The sequence below is a fragment of the Plectropomus leopardus genome, chromosome 17, assembly GCF_008729295.1.
Source record: "Plectropomus leopardus isolate mb chromosome 17, YSFRI_Pleo_2.0, whole genome shotgun sequence".
NCBI lineage: Eukaryota > Metazoa > Chordata > Actinopteri > Perciformes > Serranidae > Plectropomus > Plectropomus leopardus.
The window spans coordinates 28,832,252-28,853,996 of NC_056479.1; the positions used below are offsets into that span (position 1 = coordinate 28,832,252).

The window sequence follows — 21,745 nt, forward strand, 5'->3', positions numbered from 1 at the left end:
CGAGAGGAGATCCGAGTTTAGATATTCACGAACCAACAGCCAACTTTACTCCACAATAACACATAAATCTGACCAAAATACATCTCTATTATTAACCCTTGGGGACTTTTTGGCGTATTTTACACGCTTTTCATTCTTCATTTACTGATTTTGGCTGTGATAATATGCGTGGCATACATTTTGGCAAGACTGTGTATTTTTGATTAAATTTGAAAATTTACAGCTCTCACTCTAGGTTTGAAAGGGTAAATTATCAAGCTGAATAATTTTGGGCTTCTGCTCCTATAAAGGCACTTTATAGATATTTTCTTTTACTTTTACCCCTACCTAAAAATTCCTAAAAATTTGTTAAAGTCTTTTTCATTTTCCAATTCCAATATTAGATTTTTTATATATTTTTAAAGTTTGATTTATATTTATTTTTGTTTATTTTTTTATTATTATATAATTTTGGGTTACTTCTGTAAAGGTACTATAATATAATATATACTTTTTGGTGTATATATTTACATGTGTTAATGACTTTTTTAAAAAATTTTAAACATTTTTTTCATATTCTGATTTCTGAATATCCTCAAGAAAAGTAATATTTAAAACTTGCCTAGTTATGCTTTTATATTGTTTTGATATGAGTGGCACAAAATTGTCTTAAAGTGACAGTAATATCATTTATTGGAATTATTTTGGGGACAGTTTTCTGTCCAACAAAAGCAGTTATCACGATAGGCCGACTTTGACGCGAGCACAGCTGGATCCCCTCTGAAACCTTAATTTCAGCCCATAGTAAGCTCACTGACTGTGTGTGTTTCCCAGCTACATAATCTCGTCTCTCTCCGGCTGTCAGTCTGGTCAAGGTTCATGTCGCGTGTCTCGCAGCCGTTTGCTTTAAAAACACAAAAAACAGCCTTGCTTTGCTTTGTTGTGTGCATGATAACAGAAAGGAGCGGAGGAGTTACAGGGGCGCCGTTAATGGAAACTCAACTCTTCCAGTTCCTGCTTTTCAAAGTGCAGATAATTCTTTATGGCTTTTATTATGAAATAGCCAGCAAGCCAAATTTGCACTAAGGCTGGATCCCAGCAGAACCACAAATCACAGCCTGCAGTGACTGTGAGAGGCGCTCTAATGTCTCATGTTGCCCGCTCTAATGGGCTCCGTTTTAAAGTGGCACCGCATCCGAGGACGTCATCAGAAGTTGTTTTTAATGACATTTTCCTTTAATCAGCCCACTGTTCAGTAAGGTTTGAGTCAGAGCTGTTTGGGTGCAACTGAGGAAAGTGGTGCACTACTGTGATGCAGGTTAATGCAACAGGAGGCAGTTAAATTTTAGTGAAATAGTTTATTGTTTCTGTGTAAAATATAGATTAACTGTAAATGATTGATTGAAGAAAACTGCCCAGTAATAGTCACGGACGGGAGTATTTGCAGACGTGCCTCCCACATGTGAACTTTTACGTACATATTTTTATGCCACCGTTGTTGCTTGAGGAATTACGTTTCCGGGTTGTTCATGTGTACGTCTCTGCGTGCATACCATTCGCATAAAACTTGGTATCTCAATAATGTATCAATCAATAAGGACTTTCTGCAAATTTTCTTTTTTTCCCCTTTTTTGAAAATTTTAGGTGATTTTTTTTTTATGGAAAATTTAAAAAAGGTATTTTTTTATAAAACAGACTTGGAAGGCATGTTTTCTTTCAAAAAAAAAAAAAAAAAGTTTTGGTTTTTTTCTCTTGAAATTTTTGGTGATTTTTTTTTTTCTATAAAAATTTTATAGAAAACCTAAAAAAAATGTGGTTCTTTTTCCACTTAAACTTCACGAAGTTGGCATGTTTTCTTTAAAAATCGCCAAAATGGTATCTTTTTTTTGCCAGATACTAAAGAGAAATTGTTGGAAAAAATGCCGGGCACGTGGAGCAAGAAAGAAAAATATTATTCTGGGTCCTTGAAAAGTCATGGGAAATTTTTGAAAATTTGTACATGACAGTGTTTGGGAACCCTGATAATTTAATGTCAGTCCTCAAACTCGAGATTCAAGCTGATTGTCATTCAGCAAAGACATCCGAGATGCAGAGCAGAACGAAATCACGAGCATGGCTCCGTGTAAAAACACAGATAAAAGACAGAGCAGTGCAACAGAGACGGAGACCTCTATGAATAAACATGAGTAAAACTGAATAAATAAATGAATAGTTCTGGACATGGCACAGGCATAAAGAGGCAGAATTATTGCACAACAAAGGGGGAAAGTTGCACATTTACGTAGCAAATATTATTACATAATACAACATAAGTGTGTAATAACTTCCCCCTTTTGTTGTATGTATGTTTCTTGCCCATCTCTGCCCAGTAATGGGGTAGAAACCGTGGCGACAGTGACGAAGCAGCTGGAGTTTGCCTTCATCTCACATTGTGGTGACAACTGAGCGCCACCCCGAAGCGCCCGGCGCTCACGCAGTCCAGCACATCTGAGCGACACAGCGGCGCGGTGGAGGACAGCTCAGCTCCGGCTCGTCTCTGTAAACAGATCTGTCCCCTGCGCAGCCGTCGCTGTGCTTTTGTGGCTCCTGCTCAGGTTTGTGTGACGCCGGTGGAGCAGCATGAAAGGCTTTGGGCCGTTTCTCCCTCGCAGGCGTGGAGGTGCTGGCGTGAAAGCGGTGCCAGTCGCTGTCCTCCTCCTGCTGTTTCCCCGGCTCCATTAATTGCTCTGCTATCGCTTTTATCAAACGGCGAAAGAGACTCGGCGTGCACGCTCGCCTCGCCGCAGAGCACCGATACAAAGCAGATCAAGAGCTGGCCGTTTCATTATTGATTTTCACCTGCGTGTAAAGGAGCCAAGATGTCATCTTTTGGCTGACTGTACTTTTTAATTATTTACACGAGTAAAGAGCTTTCACTGGTTTTGTCTCCCATTTGTCTCCGGCTCTCTATCCGTCTTAATCACCCTCACTTATTCTCTCTGTCAGGGTTTTCTCACTGCGCTGTATTAGCAGCTACATTGTGCAACATTGTGCATTTATGGAGCTTAGAAATGAGTGAAAACTTTCTGACTTTAAAGGGGAACTATGCCCTTTTTTTAAAAGTTCATGCATTTTAGAGATTTGCTCTTTGACGGTCCAAAAATGGCCCTAAACATGAACAACTCTGCTAAACACAAAAACTGGAAACTTGTTAAGTCATAGTGAGTGAAGCCTGGAGCTGCTCACAGACGCAGAAAACATGCTCACAAATATCGATTTGAACTGTCCTTATCCATGAAAATAACAGATCCTAAATTAGGTGATGTTCCCCTTTAAATCTCAAAATGAATCTGTTATTTTTACCGCTTCTCAATTTAGAGATTTTGAAACGAAAATGCTTGCAAGTGCAATATTTATTTTTATGCTTCCTTGACGATCTCTGTTGATGAAGGCATCATGTTTTCCAGTTGTCCGTCTGTCCGTCTCATTCTTGTGAACTCGAAGGGAATGTCCTCAAATTTGGCACAAAAGTCAACCTGATCTCAACAATGAACTCATTAGATTTTGGTGGTTCCTAACTGGTCCAGCCACAGGGTTTCAGATTTCCCCTGAGTCATTATTTCAGGGTCCACACATTCGATAAAAGACCAAACTTTCAATTTTATTTCACCAATAGTAAACAACATGGTGGCTTAGAACACAAAGAAATAAGCAGAAATGGCACTTCAAAATAAAAGCTCTGTACTTCAAAATAGTGTTTTTTTAAAAGTTAACACTCAGACTGGACTGGTGACATACCAGTTGGTATCCTCTGGTCTGAGATCAAGGTCACAGTGACCTCGTTCATCTTATTCTTGTGAATGTGATATCTTCAAAACAGCACTACAGATTTCTTCAAATTTGGCACAAACATCCGCCTGGACTGAAAGAGATATTGGAGGTGAAAGGTCAAAGTCACTGTGGCCTTGTTTGTCTTATTCTTGTGAATGTGATCTGTTCAGAACAACATCAGAGATTTCTTAAAATTTGGCACTAACGTCCACCTGGACTCAAGTAAGTGTTGGTAGTGAAAGGTCAAGGTCACTGCGGCCTTGTTCGTGTTATTCTTTAGAACCTGATATCTTAAGGATGAATTTGGTGGTCAAAGGTCACTTTGGCCTCACAAAACATGTTTTTGCCATAATTAAAAAAAAACATGCTAATTATGACAAAAATTAACATCTATTAGGATAAAATGTTGAAGAGATGATATTTTAGAACCACAAGGTCAAAGGTCAACTTCACTGTGACATCATAATATGCTACAAAAGCACTACAAACATCTGTCCGTACGTACATCTCTCGGTCGGTACAAATGTACGTCCCATTCTTACGAACCCAAAGATTCAAGAACACTTCGAGGGAATTTCTTCAGATTTTGCACAAACGTCCACTTGGACTCATCAATGAATTGATTAGATTACGGTGGTCAAAGGTCACTTTGACCTTTTGTCCGTCTCAATCTCGTGAATGTGATATCTCAACAACACCTTAAGCAAATATTTTAAATTTTGACACAAACGTTCACTTAAGATAAATTGATTCGAATTTGATGGTTAAACGGCCACTGTGACCTCACAAAACATGTTTTTGGCCGTAACTCGCTAATTATGAAAAAATTTCACACAAACGTCTCATAGGATAAAATGGTGAAGTGATGACATTTTATATCCAAAAGTCAATCAAAATCAAAGGTCAGCTTCATAGTGACATCATAATATGGAAAAACAATTTTCTGGCTGTTTTTCACCATCCTGACTCAGAAACAGGGAGACGTTTGTGCAGATCCTGAATTGGTGACACTAATCTTGGGCGTCCACCTTGAAACTGTGCTGATTCTCCAGATTTTATGTCTTCTGTGCTATCAGACTTGCTAATTCTAGTTTTGTGTTGACTCTCCCACTATAATTAGATAATGAGTAATCTATTCCTGGTATACGGATAGCTTCGTAGTTCTGGTCTGTGTAATTCCTCCCTTGCTTCCTGCTGTGAGCGTGCAGTATTTTGTCTCTGGTTGGCAGTCGACAGGTCTCTCTAAATTCTGACTTTTTTCTGGTTCATGGTTCGGCTCGCAGACTGTCGCCTCAGAGCCGTTTTGGTGCGTCAGCGGTTAGCACTGTCTCCTCTGGTCAAAGCTGTCAACCAGCAGGAGGTGTGATGTCTTTGTGATGTTTGCATGCTCTCACTTTAACTCTGTTGTTTCCTTCCTCAGTCCACACACCTCAAGTTAAGCTGAACTGAAACTCTAAATTGCTGATAGGTGTGAATGTGCGGGTCTGTGTGTGTTACGGTTCAGACGCACCGAAAGCCAACTGTGGCCTCAGTTCGCCGGTGTTCGGGCCAATAACTAACACATGAAAATACTGCAAATAATACAGCCATCAGCACGTATGTTCTGCACCTACAGAAGACAAAGTAGCTCCTACAGCAGCAGACGGCGGTCATCTGTAATCGAAAAGAGAAACCGGAGACTGTCATGACACTAGCAAATAAACACGTCTGCGACGTGCTGTATAGTGATTTCTATTTTATTTTGTTTTATTTCATTTTAAGCGCTATCACACACAAAGCAACTTGAACTGATAAAGATTATTATTATTGTATATATATAAATAGCATTACAGGTAGGAGGACACACGTATTTCTGATTTTGGGTTGAACTGTCCCTTTAACACGTGAAAAAGGTTTACCTTCATTATATTCACAAAATTCACACAAACACTCAGAGTCCTTGTAGATTTGACTGATCCAGTTTGTGCATTATGAAGTCCGCAGGTTTGGGATGAGCTCAGTCGATGCTTATTTTTCCGTGTTTTCTTTTCCCGTCCAGGTGGTTTTTCGGGAAGATCCCCCGGGCCAAAGCAGAGGAGATGCTAAACAAACAGAGGCACGACGGGGCCTTCCTCATCAGAGAGAGCGAGAGTGCACCAGGAGACTTCTCCCTCTCTGTGAAGTAAGTAACGGCCACACCGAGCAGCATGATTCACACGCACACCCTTTCCTTTCTTCAAAAAAAACCTTTAACGTTATCCTTACATCAGAGCGCCGTTTCCTCAGAAGTGATCAGGTTCGTATGTTTCCATACATGGTGAGTCATCAGCTCGGCCTCTTCCTTATTCTCGTGAAGTCTCGGTGCTGCCCTCTGGTGAACGGCAGGCACCAGGTGGGATTTTTATTGGCCGGCGGCCCTGTGAGTACTTAGTGTTTCAGCTGACACATACACAGCTCATTTCCTCTTTTCTGTCTCCTTCCATCCCGACCTTCCCAAAAGACACTGCGGGTCACAGCAGGTCACATGTAAAGCCGATGGCAAGATACGGATCCTAATTACTGTCTGGACCGCCCTGATTCCCCTCAGTCACGCCAGGACTCCACACGAGCCGCCTGCTTCATTTGACTAATACTTACAAGTCCGCTGCAGATATGTGTGATGCATTTGATAAGCAAAATGAATATCAGAGAGTTCCCACCTTTTATTTAACCCTTAGGGCTCGCGTTAATATTACACACACTCGTATCGCCCTGCGCTCAAAATGCACCTCTCAAAATCAAGCTTTAAAAAAAAACCAAACATTAATATTATTTTCAACTTTCATTCAGTTCACTTTTTAACCAGTGCCAGTTCTGATCATAATTACCAAATTTTCATTATTTTTTCAGAATTTTAATCTTTTTAAATGCTATTTTGTGGTTATTTTTATTTATTTGTTGTTTTAATTTGTTTTGGGGTTTTTTTGTTATGATGCCATGATTAATTATTTTTGATATACTACATGTTAAGTAGATTTTTTTTTAAATGATCACAGCCTAGGATATGTCAGTGATAAGTAAAAACATTTATTATTATACATTATTATTTTTTGTGTAGTGTCAAATACTCCCAGTCATACCGCTCTGCACGCAAAATGTCCTTTTCAAAATCAGGCTATAAAAGATGTTGTACAGACTGTAACTGTACTACATGTTAAGTAGGTTTTTTATTATCACATCCTGGGATATGTCGACGATCAGCAGCTACATTGATCGTGACGGGTCACTCTGTGGAAACAGCATGTTTTTTCTTCATATGCTAAAAATGGTACAAAATGACGTCATCAGGTGGAAAATAGTCAAAATGACAAATTCAGAGTCAAAAGCCCCAAATGACACAATGAAGAAGTAATACAAGTCATGTTTTTCTGCTTTGACGGCTGTGGGATCATCAGTTGATGGGTTTCAATGGCACATTTATGACTAAACAGTCTGAATGTAACTGTTCAGTTTCCTGAGTTTATTTCAGATTTTTTGTAGGAGCTGAGCTGGAGTTTACAGATTACACACAAATACGCAAAACTGACGCCTTAAGCATGAACACAGCCAAACTTATCAGAAGACTGAGAGTGAAAAAACGCACCAAACAGAAGAAAACGCGTTTTTCTCACATGCATCCTCAGTGAATGGAGAAACCAAGAAAACTCTCGATGAACTGAAATCATCGGCAGCTAAACTATCAAAAACCTGTGTACAAACTCTCAGCAGCTCGTGCAGGATCAGAGCGAGACTTACAGATGGTCATTTTGAGGTCGAGTATCGCTTTAAATCTGTGCTTTGCTCTAAAACACATACACGTATGTCTCAAACTGCACCTTTGTTTGAAGATGGCCTCCTCACACTCGTCCTCTCCGTGCAGGTTCGGAAATGACGTCCAGCACTTCAAGGTTCTTCGCGATGGAGCTGGAAAGTATTTCCTATGGGTGGTGAAGTTTAACTCCCTCAACGAGCTGGTGGATTATCACCGCTCCACCTCAGTCTCTCGCAATCAGCAAATCTTCCTGCGAGACATAGAGCAGGTCCCCCAGGTAAGACCTCTCGCTTTACTCTAAAACCAAATCACGAAAAATAACACGGTCTCTTAACGAGTTTTTAGAGGTGGAAATGTGTTTAATTTGAGGATAAAATTGGATGTACATTTCAAACATGCTCATGTAGATATCCGACCCTCCCTCTGATCTGATCTGCATCAGCGTGAATCGCTGCAGAACCAGAACGAACACGCTGGTTTTCAGCTTCACCGCGTGTGAACGCAAATCATTTCTTTAAAAAAACAAAAGACCGTAGATAGTTACTCTGCTTTCCCATCGTGTGAAGTAGTAAAGCTGTTCAGGGTGACACATAATGAACACGCCCTCTCAGCTGTTAAAAACTTAAACTTCACGGCTCCTGAAGCTGCTTGTTGAAATGGAAAGTGTCGATGTTTTGTTCTGCTGAAGCTGCATCCGTCGGTGCGTCGTCACTTGATCGCCCGGCTGCTGTTTGGTTCTCTGGTAGAAATCGTTATTTGGCCGGTGGATTTTTTCAGGTGTGGTGTGCACTTTTTTAGCGTTAACGCTGTTGAGCTTTCGTGTCAAACTTCTGTCGCTTCTCCAAACCGGAGGCGTGTCAGCCGACATCTGCGCGTGATACACTGAACATCGATGAGTACGCCAATAAACCTGACTTCACTGAGGCTGAAGGATCCAAAACACTAACCAAAAAACTCTCGTCTGACTTTAACATGTGTGGCTGTGGCTCAGAGGTAGAGCGGGTCGTCCATCAGCGACATACTGAGTGTGTGTGTGTGTGTGTGTGTGTGTGCGTGTGTGTGTGTGCGCGTGTGCGCGCGAGTGCGTGCGTGTGTGCGTGTGTGTGTGTGTGTGTGAGTGAGTGTGAGTGTGAGTGAGAGAGAGAGAATGTGTGTGTGAATGGTGTGTGTGTGTGTGTGTGTGTGTGTGTGTGTGTGTGTGAATGTGTGAAAGTGTGTGTGTGTGTGTGTGTGTGTGTGTGTGTGTGTGTGTGTGTGTGTGTGTGTGTGTGTGTGTGTGTGTGTGTGTGTGTGTGTGTGTGTGTGTGTGTGTGTGTGTGTGTGTGTGAATGTGTGTGTGTGAAAGTGAATGTGTGTGTGTGTGTGTGTGAATGTGTGTGTGTGTGTGTGTGTGTGTGTGTGTGTGTGAGAGAATGTGTGTGTGTGTGTGTGTGTGTGTGTGTGAATGTGTGAAAGTGAATGTGTGTGTGTGTGTGTGTGTGTGTGTGTGTGTGAGAATGTGTGAAAGTGAATGTGTGTGTGTGTGTGTGAATGTGTGAAAGTGAATGTGTGTGTGTGTGTGTATGTGTGTGTGAATGGGGTGTGTGTATGTGTGTGTGTGTGTGTGTGTGTGTGTGTGTGAATGTGTGAAAGTGTGAAAGTGAATGTGTGTGTGTGTGTGTGTGTGTGTGTGTGTGTGTGTGTGTGTGTGAATGGGTGTGTGTGTGTGTGTGTGTGTGTGAATGTGTGAATGTGTGTGTGTGTGTGTGTGTGTGTGTGTGTGTGTGTGAAAGTGAATGTCAAAGACTAGAAAAGTTTTTTTTTTAAGTGTGTCATGTGACTAACGTGTCTTTAACGTGTCTCTCCTGATGGCGCAGCATCCCACATACGTGCAGGCGCTCTTTGACTTCGACCCCCAGGAGGACGGCGAGCTGGGTTTCCGACGCGGAGACTTCATCCAAGTCCTGGACAACTCTGACCCCAACTGGTGGAAAGGAGGCTGCCACGGCCAAACGGGCATGTTCCCCCGCAACTACGTCACGCCTGTCAATCGGAACATGTAAACAGTCAGACCATGTAAACAACAACAACAACAGCAACCATCACCACCACCACCATCATCATGATCTCATCAGCCCCCATCCAAACCCAAACACCCCTCCACCCCTCTTCGCCATCCCACGATAACAGGAGCAGACAGGAAGAACGCAAACAAGAGAGATAAAGCAGGAGTAGTGCCGTCGTAGGCGTCGCTGTGTGGGTGGCAGCTGAGCAAAAAAAAAAAAAAAAAAATCAACTTTTACTCGCGCTGAGAACGTTCACCCTCCCCAGTGAGCGCCTCGGCGAGGACTGAACTGTCTTTGAGGGAAATCTAAACGCAGAGAAACTAAAGAGTTAGTGCACCGACCGTGAAGATAACCAAACGATTCTCCCGCTCCCACAGCCGCTTCTGTCTTCTCCTTAACTTCTTAACATTCTGCCTTTCTTTTGTGTTTTTTTTTTCCTTTGCCGCATGTTGTTTTAATCACCTAAATGAAATGCCTACCGATAACTCTGTTTTAAAGAAGAAAAAAAATCTATAAAAAAGAAGAAATGGTTTTAAAATGTGCAAAAAAAAAACAAACAAAAGATGCAATCTACAGTACAGCAAGTTTCCATGTCTAAGATCATTGGCACGTGAGCATTGTACATCAGCCGCCGGCTGTATAAATAAATCAACTATAGAGAGAATCCATTTTTTAAGAATATATATTATATATATTTGTATGTGTTTGTCTGTTTTACCTCTCATCACAAATTGTATTTTTTTTTTCCATTTGTAAATTATGTTCAATCTTTTTGTTAGACCTCGTAGCTCTAGGATGTGCTGATTTGTCTTTTTTTCTCCTGAGTCGTGTCTGAGGGCTCTCAGATGACACAGCATGATATTTAAGGGGTCATAAATTCCATTTTTTTTTTTTGAAAAGGTTTCTCTTGTCCGAGGAAAGGAGAGTTAGTTCACTGAGAAGGAAGCTAACCAGCAAGTAGAGCCACGAATGCTGCAAGAGCTGTGGCTGTTACCTGCGTAAAGGTCAGCCGCCTTTTTTCAAAGCCGATGTATTTATTGCAGCCGTTTAACTCGGGCAGTGAATGTAGCTGACCGAGTCCACAGACATTAACATGAGGGAAGCAAGGTCGGAGAACTGAACTACACACAACCACGCAAGGGATTTTTTTTTTTAAAAAAACGACAAAAAAACAAGACATGCTGAAAAAATGTTGTCGATATTCGTCGGAGAGAGTATGTGGTGTGTGAGGACACGTACAGGAAGTTCACGTGCATTTTCGCAAACATTCATTACGTGCATGCATACGCTCTCCTCCTTGTTATACCTGCACGTAGCAGCGAGGCGAGTTTGGATAATCACAGCGTGTAATCACCAGTGCAGATCCGCAGCTGGCACAGATTAACAGTTCAGAAAACTGAGAGATTGTCTTTTATGCTAAAAGTTGAGAGATCAGCTTAAATGATGTAGTTTTTTTTTCTTTTTGTCCAACGTGGCGTGTGGTCAAGCACTTTTTTTAATTTCTGGTCCAGTGTGTGTGTATGTGTGTGTTTGTTTACCGTGTTTGTGTTACTGGTTTCTGTTTTTCTCGTTCTCTCTGGATAGTGCCTTTCTCTCTGGTGTTTCAGTGTCTCCGACCTGCTACTTTGAGCCCCCCCGCCCCTCTATGGGGCCTGCCAGTCCTGCAGTGAGAAACAGTGTACATAATCCAACCTGTCCCATCCAACAATGTCCCCCGCCCGCCGCCGCCGCCTCCTCTCCTACATCAACCCGCCTCCACCTTTGTCCTCACCAACATGGAACTCTTCTTATTTAAGTGTCTCTCGCCTTGTCTTACCTAATGATACTGTTTTATTTTTGCTCTTTTTTTTATTTGCATTTGTTTTTTTGTTTTTTTCAATTAATAAAATGCAATTATTAAAAAATGAATCTTTTTTTTGTGGTCTGTGTTTTAATGAGACAAACCTCGTCCTCGATACCAAACAACAGTCGCGACCACTTTCTGCGCAGCAGACGGGTCTCCGGGACAGATTTGTGCAAAACTTAAGGGATATTTTTAAAATTCTCCATAAAACCCAACTGCCTTTCTGCATTTCGATTGAGTGATGTTATGCGACTTCTCCTCTGGTGATAACATCCCAGTAACCATGGTGATGGATGTTCAAAACATTAGCAGCTTTATTTCTATTGCAGCCACCGCTGTGGCCGTCATTATTTCCAATCGAAGGCGGCGCAGGCGTGTGATGGAGTGATAATGGAAAGGCGAGCCCCTCATACGTGGGAGTGGCCACGTGTGAGGGATTTCTGGGAGGTAGAAAGACAAAAAGTGTTTCCATTGAAGGTTTTTGCAAAATACAGGTTTTTGAATTGCCTAAAATACCACCACTGATTTCAAGTTGGTGGTCAAAGGTCAAGCTCACTGTGACCTTGCATTTTTTCATTTTCATGATAGCAGAATCTTAAAAAGGCCTTGACGGAGTTTTCTCAAATTTGGCACAAACGTTCACTTTGTCTTAAGAATGAACTCATTCAAATTTGGTGGTCAAAGGTCAAGGTCACTGAGACCTTGCATTCTTCTCATTCTTGTAAAAGCGATATCTCAAGAACACCTTGAGGGAATTTATTCAACTTTGGCACAAACATCCACATGGACTCAATAATGAACTGATTTCAATTTGGTGGTCAAAGGTCAAGGTCACCGTGACCTTGGATTTTTTTATTCTCATGACAGCACAATCTTAGGTAGGCCTTGAGGGAGTTTCCTTAAATTAGGCCAAATTTCCACCACGGTTGCTGACCTCACAAAACATGTTTTTGGCCGAAGCTCAAGAATTCCTACCCAAATTATGACAAAAGTGATGACAATTAATGTCCAAATGTTAAACTTCACTGTGACGTCGTAATCTTTTGTAAAAACACTTTTCTGGTTTTATAGATCTTGGTTGTATAGAAGATGTGTGAAGCATTTCTGTTTTCACAAACCTGGATGTAAACTAACAGTGTAACGTGACTGTTGAGCAGACGCGTGCATCCAGGTGGCAGTAACGCTAGTTCATTTTTAGGTGAACTCTCCCTTTAAATGTGGTTTTCACAGCAAAATGAGGACTCAAAATGATCAAAAGAAATGGTAATGCAGCATCTGATTGCTTATGAATTCAGGTTTCCTGTAGAAAAGGGGTTTTTTTTCTTTAAAATGTCACATAGTCTTGCTTAAGTGTTATTGTCGACCTTTTATCCGACCTTTCATAAAGTTTAAGTGTCCCCACCTTGTGGACAGCCTGTGGTTTCTTCGCGTATCCGTGCAGTGCAATAATCAGCCTGCAGACTTGAAACTTGCTCGAGATGAGTAATTCATCAGAGTGAATATCAGGAGAGCTTTTATTTTCTGCAGGATTGTTGTTGGCTGTTAAGATTGTTTTTCATCTGTGGAGGCTGGTGGTTTCTGTGTTTTTGGGAACATTAGAAAACCAGCGTTTGAGAGCTGCGTTTTTCAGCTCGGCTCTGATTGTCAAACAAAAACACAAAATGTGACAAAAGAAAAGCAGCTCAACATCTTTTCAAATCAGTTTATGCTTTGAGCTGTGCAGAAAACCCAAACAAAAACGGGACGGCGTGCTCATTTTGAGTGCAGAAAAGCACGAAACACCTGCACAGCCGTGTGAGGGATCAGTTTTCGCATCCTTACGGGAGATTTCTCTCATCCAGACTCAGTTTAGTGAAAATGTCTGTTTCATCGTCTCCAGCGGGTAAACTCAGCTGGCTTTGTTTGGGAGCCGAACAACTTGAATTTTACACCATTTCTTGTATTTCAACATTTCTAGGATTTTTGGACATTTGTTGGATTTTAGGACGTTATTAGGATTTCAGGGCATTTCGTGGACTCTAAGACGTTTCTTGGATTCAAGGGCAGTTCCAGAATTTTAGGACATTTAGGACACAAAAACACTTCTGTGATTTTTGGATTTTTCTTGGATCTTAGGATGGGTTTTGGATTATAGGACATTTCTAGGATTTCGGGAAGTTTACAGGATTTTAGGGTTTTTCTTGAATTTCTTGAACTTTCAAAACATTTCTAGGATTTTTGGACATTTCTAGGATCTTAGAGCATTCCTAAGAGTTTAGAAAGTTTCTAGGATTTTAAGATATTTCCTAAATTGTAGGACGTTTCATGGATTCCAGGACGTTGCTAGGATTTTACGACATTTCCAGCATTTTTGAACATGCTACAAACATATTTTAGAACAGAACAACATTTTAGGACATTTCGGGGATTGTAGGACTTTTGTTGGATTCTAGGATGTTTTTCAGATTTGAGGCAGTTTTTGGATTCCACTGGCCCCTTTTTTTGTTTTTTGTTTTTTTTTTAAAAAAGGTCTATTTTGGTGCTGTTTTATGAACACCTTAGGTACACAAAAAGTACAAAAACAACTCCTGGTGTGACTCACTTTACTTTATAGTAAATTTGAAAACAGTTAGGAGGCCACCCAGCAGCCTGTTGGGGGGCAGATCTTGTTGAAAATGACTGATCTGCATCTACGACTCTCACTTGAAAATGCACAGGAAATCAGCCCACTACAGAATTAGCATTTCCACCCTGTGACTTAAAGATAACTCTCTCAGACACCACAGCAGTGGCAGTGAGTCAGACGGTGGGTTTTGCTAAACGCCAACTCAACCCATGAGGCCACATTTCATCATGAAACCCATTCAACGTGTCTGTGTGTCTCTCGCGGCGCAGATGATGTGCATGTGTCAGTTGATCTGAGGAAGCAGTGAAGAGGAAGCTGATGATTTCATTTCTTGAAGAGCAGCCTGCGGTGCTCTGCATGCAGCACTCTGCAGCAGCCCCGTCACCGAGATCTTTAACATCGCGTTAGCCACGGTCTGATGCACTGTCTGCCTCACATTTGGACTTTTAGCACTCGGAGCACCACTTTCGCTCCTCTCTTCAGTCTCGCTCCCCTCTGCTTTGGTTTTTGTCACCTACTGCCTTGAGCAGACGCTGTTACATCAGTGTCGCTGTCGTCTTTTGAGCCCTGTCATCTGGAATGTGTTTTAGTTATGAAAGATTTCCGGCTGCTTCAGTGCTTCTATTCATCTTTGTTAGATTTACAAATAATGTAACCCAGTGGGACGTTTGCTCTGTGGTCTCTGTTGACCACTGGTGGCACTGCCAATTATTCAAATCAAATGAAGTTTTCTGATGTCCTTTTTTAAACAAAACAAACAAACCATAAAATAGCAAGTCTCATAATTTGGAGAAGCTCTTCTAAAGCCTGATCACAGACTCTGCCCGGAGGGGTTTCCCCTCTCGAGCTTGAGTGGGCTGTTTGCCATATGGTGCTGCTATAATGGTCGTGCCAACGTTAAAAGCCCCCTGCTCTCCTCTTGTTTGGTAATTTAAAGATGATTTGAGGATTTGCAAGTGAGTGGGGCATGTCGTGCAGAGCAGAGAAGATTATTATTATCAGTGTAAACTGGCGACCTGTTTGTGCTTCAGTCCTTCTGCATCATAAATAGTGTGGATGCTTCAGAGCAACCACGCTATTGTTCTTCTTTTCTTTATTGTTATTATTTCAACTTCTTCCGAACGTTTTTCAGGTCAGCTTTCATTTCTGCCAGTTTTTCAGATATTCCCGGCAAATTGTAATATATTGCTGCATTTTCAGCCAATAATACTTTGGTAATAAACTAATTTCAGCTTTAAGCATTGGAGATCTGCGCTGTCGGAGATCCGCACTGCCAGCCACTGTGACGAAGATCTGCGCTGTCAGAGATCGTGCTGTTCTCTGTTATCATTTCAACATTTTCTGTACGTTTTTTAAGTCAGCTTTCATTTCTGCAAGTTTTTCAGATATTCCCAGGAAGGAAATAGGAAATGCATTTTCTAGTTCAGGGATTGAGATCCGTGCTGCCAGCCGCGGTGCTGGAGATCCATGCTGTCGGAGATTCGTGCTGCCAGCCGCTGTGTCAGAGATCCGCGCTGCCAGCCACTGTGTAAGAGATCTGCGCTGCCAGTTACTGTGTGGGAGATATGCACCGCCAGCTGCCGTTTCAGAGATCCATGCTGTTGGAGATCTGCGCTGCTCTGCTCTTTTTGTGGTTCTGTCTCACTGCTCTGCTGTTGGACAATCAGCTGTTCCTTCAGACAGTGCAAAACTCTACAGACGGGTGGTTGACCTTAACTCAAAACCAGTCGATTTTTTTTCTTTTAAACTGGATGTCAAATTATATATATGGTTGTATATTTGGTATGTAAATAACTGAAAACTTATTAAAACCCCATCCATTTCCTTATTTATTTCACAGTATATACACTTTTTTGCGTGGTAATCCTTGTAATTGTCCTCTGGTGTGACATCATCCTGCTGCTTCTTCTACTACCACTACTAGAACAAAAAACTAGCAGTACTAATTCTAATACTTCCATTTCTATTAAAACTACTGCTGCTACTACAAGTAGTATTATAATAGCTAATTCTTCTCCTGCTACAGCTAATACTACTACTACTACTACCACTAGCAGTCCAGCACTGAGGTGAGGTTTATCCCTCCCTCCTTCCTGTACTAAGTTATGAACACGTGGCCAGTCTGCGTCCCTGTGTAGGTGTCTGATACGTGATAAAGTTATCAGTTCACTCATTTTATCTGTATGAGTGCATTTATCCGGCATGCAAAGGTTGATACTTTCCTCTGCACAAACACACGATGATGAGATGAGCTCTTCTTCTGCACGCTCCCGCTCCATGTCGACCTTTGTGACTGTTTTTAGGGGGCTTTCAGGGTCAAATTAGACGACAATCTGCAATTCAAAAATTGCATTTAAGGCCTAAACTTCCCCAGCCTTCAAAATTATCTGTCTCATTCTGTCACAGCATGATGAGGCCATGTAACTGGTTTACACCTCTCTCTGTGCACACAGCCAGTGTACTGCAAACATTAGATTCATTTTACCTGTGCTAGTCCATTGCTGCTGCTGTTGAACGTCTCACAAAAACACACTAAAACAGTCTTTAAAGTTCATATTTCCAACTCAAGCTGATTTGGCGTGCTGAGACTGCTGTCTACTCAGCCATTTATGGTGCATTACCACCACCTACTGGCTGATTTTCATACTGCTACATGGAAAACTCCACAGATAAAACTCTACAGATATATATTTGTGTTACTAGCTTTATGTAATTTTCAGTTAATTCTCAGTAGAAAGTTTTATTTATTTAAACAGCCTACACTGAAACAGTAAGGCAGCAATGCCTCTTAGATACTACTATTACTACCATGATAATAGAAATGATAATAGAAATGATAATGTCAAATTAAGGTAAGTTTAAACAAGAGAGAAGATGCAAACATGTATCAGAAATTTGGTGATGATAAGAAATAGATTTTTATTTAAAGGTAGCGATATAATAAATAGGGTAAAAAATAATTGAAGCTGTAAACACAAAAGACAAACACAAAAAAATAAAATAAAATAAAAATAATAATAATAATAGCCAGGCAAATATAGAGGTAAAATACAGCAAACTTGTCAGAAATATGGTGTTAATCAGAAATAGAGTTGAAAATGATTTTTTTTAATGAAAAAAGCAATATATTAAAAAAAATCAATAGTTTGGTCATAATCAAAGTAGTAAACCCAAAATACTACTACTACTACTTCTGACAATAATAATAATAATAAAAGCCAAACAGTAATGGCAAACTAAAGCCAGACAAAAATACAAAAACATAACCAAAAGAAGACAGAAAATAAAAAAATACCAATAATATAAATACATAAAAATAATCAAAGCAGTAAATGCATATTATTATTATCATTATTATTAGTAGTAGTAGCAGTAGTAGTAGTAGTAGTAGTAGTAGTAGTAGTAGTAGTACACAGTATTGCACCACTTATTGCACAGGTGAGTATAATAAATGTATGATGGAAATATAACTGTAAGTACTTACTCTTCCTTGGGTCCACACAAGTCAACATTACAGCGTTATATTAAAAAAACATGTAAATAAAAATCCAAAGCAAAGGGGGGAAAGGAAACAAAAACAAAACAGGAAAAACTACAACTACAATTTGACTATTATAATCTATCGAAATAAAAAAAAAAACGTGCAGTGTCGCGTATGGAAGCACTAGGGGGCGCTGTGTCATTACTTTAAAGCACCATAACATTGACTTGAGCCACATCAAATGTTGCTGTTTTCCCACCATGATTAAGACATTTCGCCCGGATTCGTCGTTATTTTGTTGAAGTGTGGCGCTTTGCTGGTCTGATATGGTCACTTATATGCTTCAAAATGAGATAATTAAACTAAAGTGCGTTTTTTAAAACATCGTTGTCGGCAGGATTCGAACCTGCGCGGGGAGACCCCAATGGATTTCTAGTCCATCGCCTTAACCACTCGGCCACGACAACTGCTGCCCCCTAACGGTGTTTTGAAGCATTACATACCTGCGCATAGAAAATGTGACACGATAGGCTGTATGTGAAGTATAAATAGCATTTAAATACAAGACACATAAATTAAATGATTATTATAAGTTTAAATATCTATATAAAGTGATCTATGGTCACATCTAACTGTGTTGTCATAACGGCAGTAATGTTCAGTCAGTCAGGGCTGGAGGTGGTGCTACAGGGCCTGTTGATGGTAGGGTGAGACAGGCCACAAAAAGGTGATAACTTGTATTAATACTGCAATAATAAGTTACGGTGTCCCATACTCTTATTAAGCATTTAAAGCATTTGAACAGGCACTTTAACGCTGCCTCCAGCCCTGACTGATGGACCATCTCTAGATGTGGTTGGGGCGGAAGACAGATCCCGGGCCGATAGCTGGACAAAAGTCCGGGTTGCTACCTCAGCTTGAAATCAAACAGTCACTATTTTTACTATAACTTCAACTTAATAGCAAGATGTTAACTGAATCTTATTAGCATGCGGGAACGCTAGCATAGCCCATTGACATAGCGCGTTAGCATACGCTGCTAGCTGACGCTTATAGTTCGTTAGCTCATGACGCTAAATACACAGTTAAACCGCGTAACTATATGCACATTTCATACCATTCTCTAACTATCTGAACAAACCTCACAACTTAGGAAAACTACGTAAACTTGTATAATGTTTCACATACACTTCGCGCATCATCACTACCGGACGCCATGTTCACGTTGAACGGCAGCCTGTCTGTCGCTCTGGCAGGTATATATAGCGCTGTGCGGACGCGTTCATATGATTGGCTGAAAAGTACATCCCGCCCCCACGTGGGGTCGTTCTTGTGATTGGCTGAAAGGAAGGAGGCATCTGATTGGCTACAGATTCTTCCCTGTTGAATAAATGCATTTCTAAATCGAGACGGTAAGATTCACACACAAATCGCAACCAGTTTATTAAAAAAACAATTAGAAATTTTCATCTAAGTCATATATATATATATATGTTGTGACATTTATTCACAAATTGTTGAATCGGCATTTACAGAGATATTTGTGGATTTCCATTATATAAATTTTAAACAAGCAATATTTGTGTGTGCATCAATATTATATGTTTAAAACAAGTAATATTCGTGTGTGCATCAGAAATACATTTTTTGAACTTTATTAATTTTATATGTGGATTATTTTGACGTTTATATAGAGTGAGAAATATGTGTGTGTGCACTGAAAAATGTTTGTGTGTTGAGAGACATTTATATATAAATCCCAATATACATGTGTGAATCCTTCTGTTTGCATTTATTTATTATGAGACTGATCTAACTCCATAAACCCACCAGACTCCATTTAAATAAGCAGTAATAAATATATATATATATATTGCGTTTATATAGCAGCATATTTTCACATTAAACTGGGAGAGTTGAGAGTGTTTTTTCGGACAATCAGAGCTGGCGATTGTTGGAACCGAAACAGACCAACCAAGATGTCTTTTGTTTGTCCTTATTTTGCTATTGCCAACTTTGAATGAAGGCAGTGACCGGGAGATGAACTGGTGTCTCTACAGTTACCAATCCACGCTTCATACTTTGTCCAGACGGGGACTCGAACCTACGACCCTCCGGTTTCCAAGCCAAGTCCCTATTGGCTGACGACTATGGACTGAGTTTCCCGGATTTTAGGACACTCTTGGACTTTAAAGACATTTATAGGATTTCAGCACGTTTTTCGATTTTAGGATATCTCTTGGACTTTGGGACATTTCTCAGATTTTTATATATAATGATATTATATATTTCTATATATATATATTAATATATATATATAGAAGTTTATATATATATATATATATATATATATAGGACGTTTAGGATATATTTAGGATTATTCGGTGGTTCTGAATGGAGATATTGGTTTATATGATGTTTTTTATTTTTAGTTGGTTTTGAAATGGGTTCATGTTTGTTTGAGAATTGTGTCAAATCTTTTTGTACAGTATTAATTATATGTAATAGTTGGGTTAATTGTGTCAAATCTTGTTTGTACAGTATTTTATGTAATAGTTGAATCATGTATTTATTTATTTTTAAACGCCCATCTAGGCGTCATTGGAATTTAAAAAAAAAAAAATCTCATCTATACAGTATATATATATATGTATAAACTGATGCCATATACTAATAAGCTCTATACTGGTGCTGCTTTATGCACTTTGAGCCCTTATGTATACTGAAAGTACAAAAAATAATAATTTAAAATTTACGGTGCGAATCACTATTTTTAATGTGGATTTGAAAATTGTTGGGGGGGGGGCCACCCGGCCCCTTTTACGGGGCCAAAAATTGAGATTAATCGCGAGTAATCGTCATGTCGGTCATTGTTGCCACTGAGCTGGAAGCGGAGCCACCACGTGACTCCTCTGTGAGCGCTGCTGTTTGTTCAGAGAGGCAGAGAAGAAGAAAAATGGCGGCTCTAGGCGAACCCAAACGGGACGCCGGGCTAACGTTTTGAGCTTTCACACCCGAACAGACACCGGGGCTCCGCGGGGTACCCGCACCGTCCGAACCCGCACCGGTCCAGCTTTGTGGCGGTGCCGCTTTCGCCCGCGTCCGTGCCGGCTACACGGACGCAAAAATTGGGATAGTAAAATAATAGATCATGAGAGGTAAAAGGGGCAGGCCGCCCAAACCGCTACCAGCCGAGGAGTCGTCCCCGGCCGCGGCCCGAGGCTTGCGACCCAGGCGGAATCTGAAGCCCAGGCTGAGGGACAGCGGGGACGAGGACGCGGAGAGCCCCACGAGGGAGTCCCCGAAGCCGAGCAGAAAGAGGAAAGCGGGCTCCGGGACGTCAACACGGGGCCGGGGACGAGGCAGAGGTGGCGGCGGAGGGAGAGGAGGCAGACGGGGCCGGGGAGGAAAGCGCACCGCCGCGTCCAAAGCGGTGGTGTACGACGACCACGAGAGCGACGAGGAGGACGATGCCGTCAGCCTGAGGTCGGAGGAGGACGAGTTTGTAGAGGAGGACCCTCAGTCCGAGGACGACGAGGCCCTGAAAGAGGACTCGGATTGCCTCGAAGATGATGTGCTGGACGAGGAGGAGGAGGAGGAGGAGGAGGAGGAGGATGATGCCAGCTACTGTACGGAGAGTAGCTTTCGGAGTCAGAGCACACACGCCAGCACTCCGGGTAAATAAACACCGCAGACACGGAGCTCAGATGTCCAAACTCACACCGAGAGAGTCCCAAAAAACGCCCCAAGAAACGCGCTTTATGTCGGTTTGAGCTCAGTGCAGGAAGCTGTAAGGTTATTGTTCAAAATGGAGAATGCACACTGTATGAACACAGGCCGCAGTCAGCTCGTTACGGCTGCTGCAGGTGGGCTCAGCCGCTTCAGCGTGCTGCCATCACCGTCCGCCAACCCAGAGGCACGATTTCAAAAAATAACAATTCACGCAGTTTTAGGAAAAACCGCATTTTTCGCAGTTTAGCTCCGAAGTTAGCTGCTAGCGTGCTAACATTAGCAAGTCAAATTAGCTCACGCTGCTTACTGTAAATCCTAAAGTTTGATATGTGACGGCGACTTTATGCGCTTATTGTAACTAAATTCAACATCAGTTTATTTTAAAAGTGAAGAATGAAATGTAGTTTTTGATTTCAGCTCGTAGAAAGACTAGAAAATAGCAAGCTAATTGACTTAGCATGGCTAGCATGGCTGTCATTTT

The 21,745-nt window shown here is 41.1% G+C and overlaps 2 protein-coding genes and 1 non-coding gene across 5 annotated transcripts in view; 2 read left to right on the plus strand and 1 right to left on the minus strand.

The window, feature by feature from the left end:
- Nucleotides 1-10,288, plus strand: part of grb2b (growth factor receptor-bound protein 2b) — a 51,571-nt gene extending 41,283 nt beyond the window's left edge. The window contains exons 4-6 of the mRNA XM_042504299.1: nucleotides 5,828-5,950; nucleotides 7,667-7,835; nucleotides 9,415-10,288. Of these exons, the coding sequence (XP_042360233.1) occupies nucleotides 5,828-5,950; nucleotides 7,667-7,835; nucleotides 9,415-9,600 (478 nt within the window). The 3' untranslated portion in view covers nucleotides 9,601-10,288. The remainder of the gene's footprint in view (nucleotides 1-5,827; nucleotides 5,951-7,666; nucleotides 7,836-9,414) is intronic.
- Nucleotides 10,289-17,917: 7,629 nt separating this feature from the next.
- trnas-aga lies at nucleotides 17,918-17,999 on the minus strand. The gene has a single exon. It is a non-coding gene; the product is annotated as a tRNA-Ser (tRNA).
- Nucleotides 18,000-20,482: 2,483 nt separating this feature from the next.
- Nucleotides 20,483-21,745, plus strand: part of LOC121956646 (nucleosome-remodeling factor subunit BPTF-like) — a 43,653-nt gene continuing 42,390 nt past the window's right edge. For all 3 annotated transcript variants that reach the window (XM_042504980.1, XM_042504981.1, XM_042504982.1), the window contains exon 1: nucleotides 20,483-21,209. In XM_042504980.1, the coding sequence (XP_042360914.1) occupies nucleotides 20,684-21,209 (526 nt within the window). In that variant the 5' untranslated portion in view covers nucleotides 20,483-20,683. The remainder of the gene's footprint in view (nucleotides 21,210-21,745) is intronic.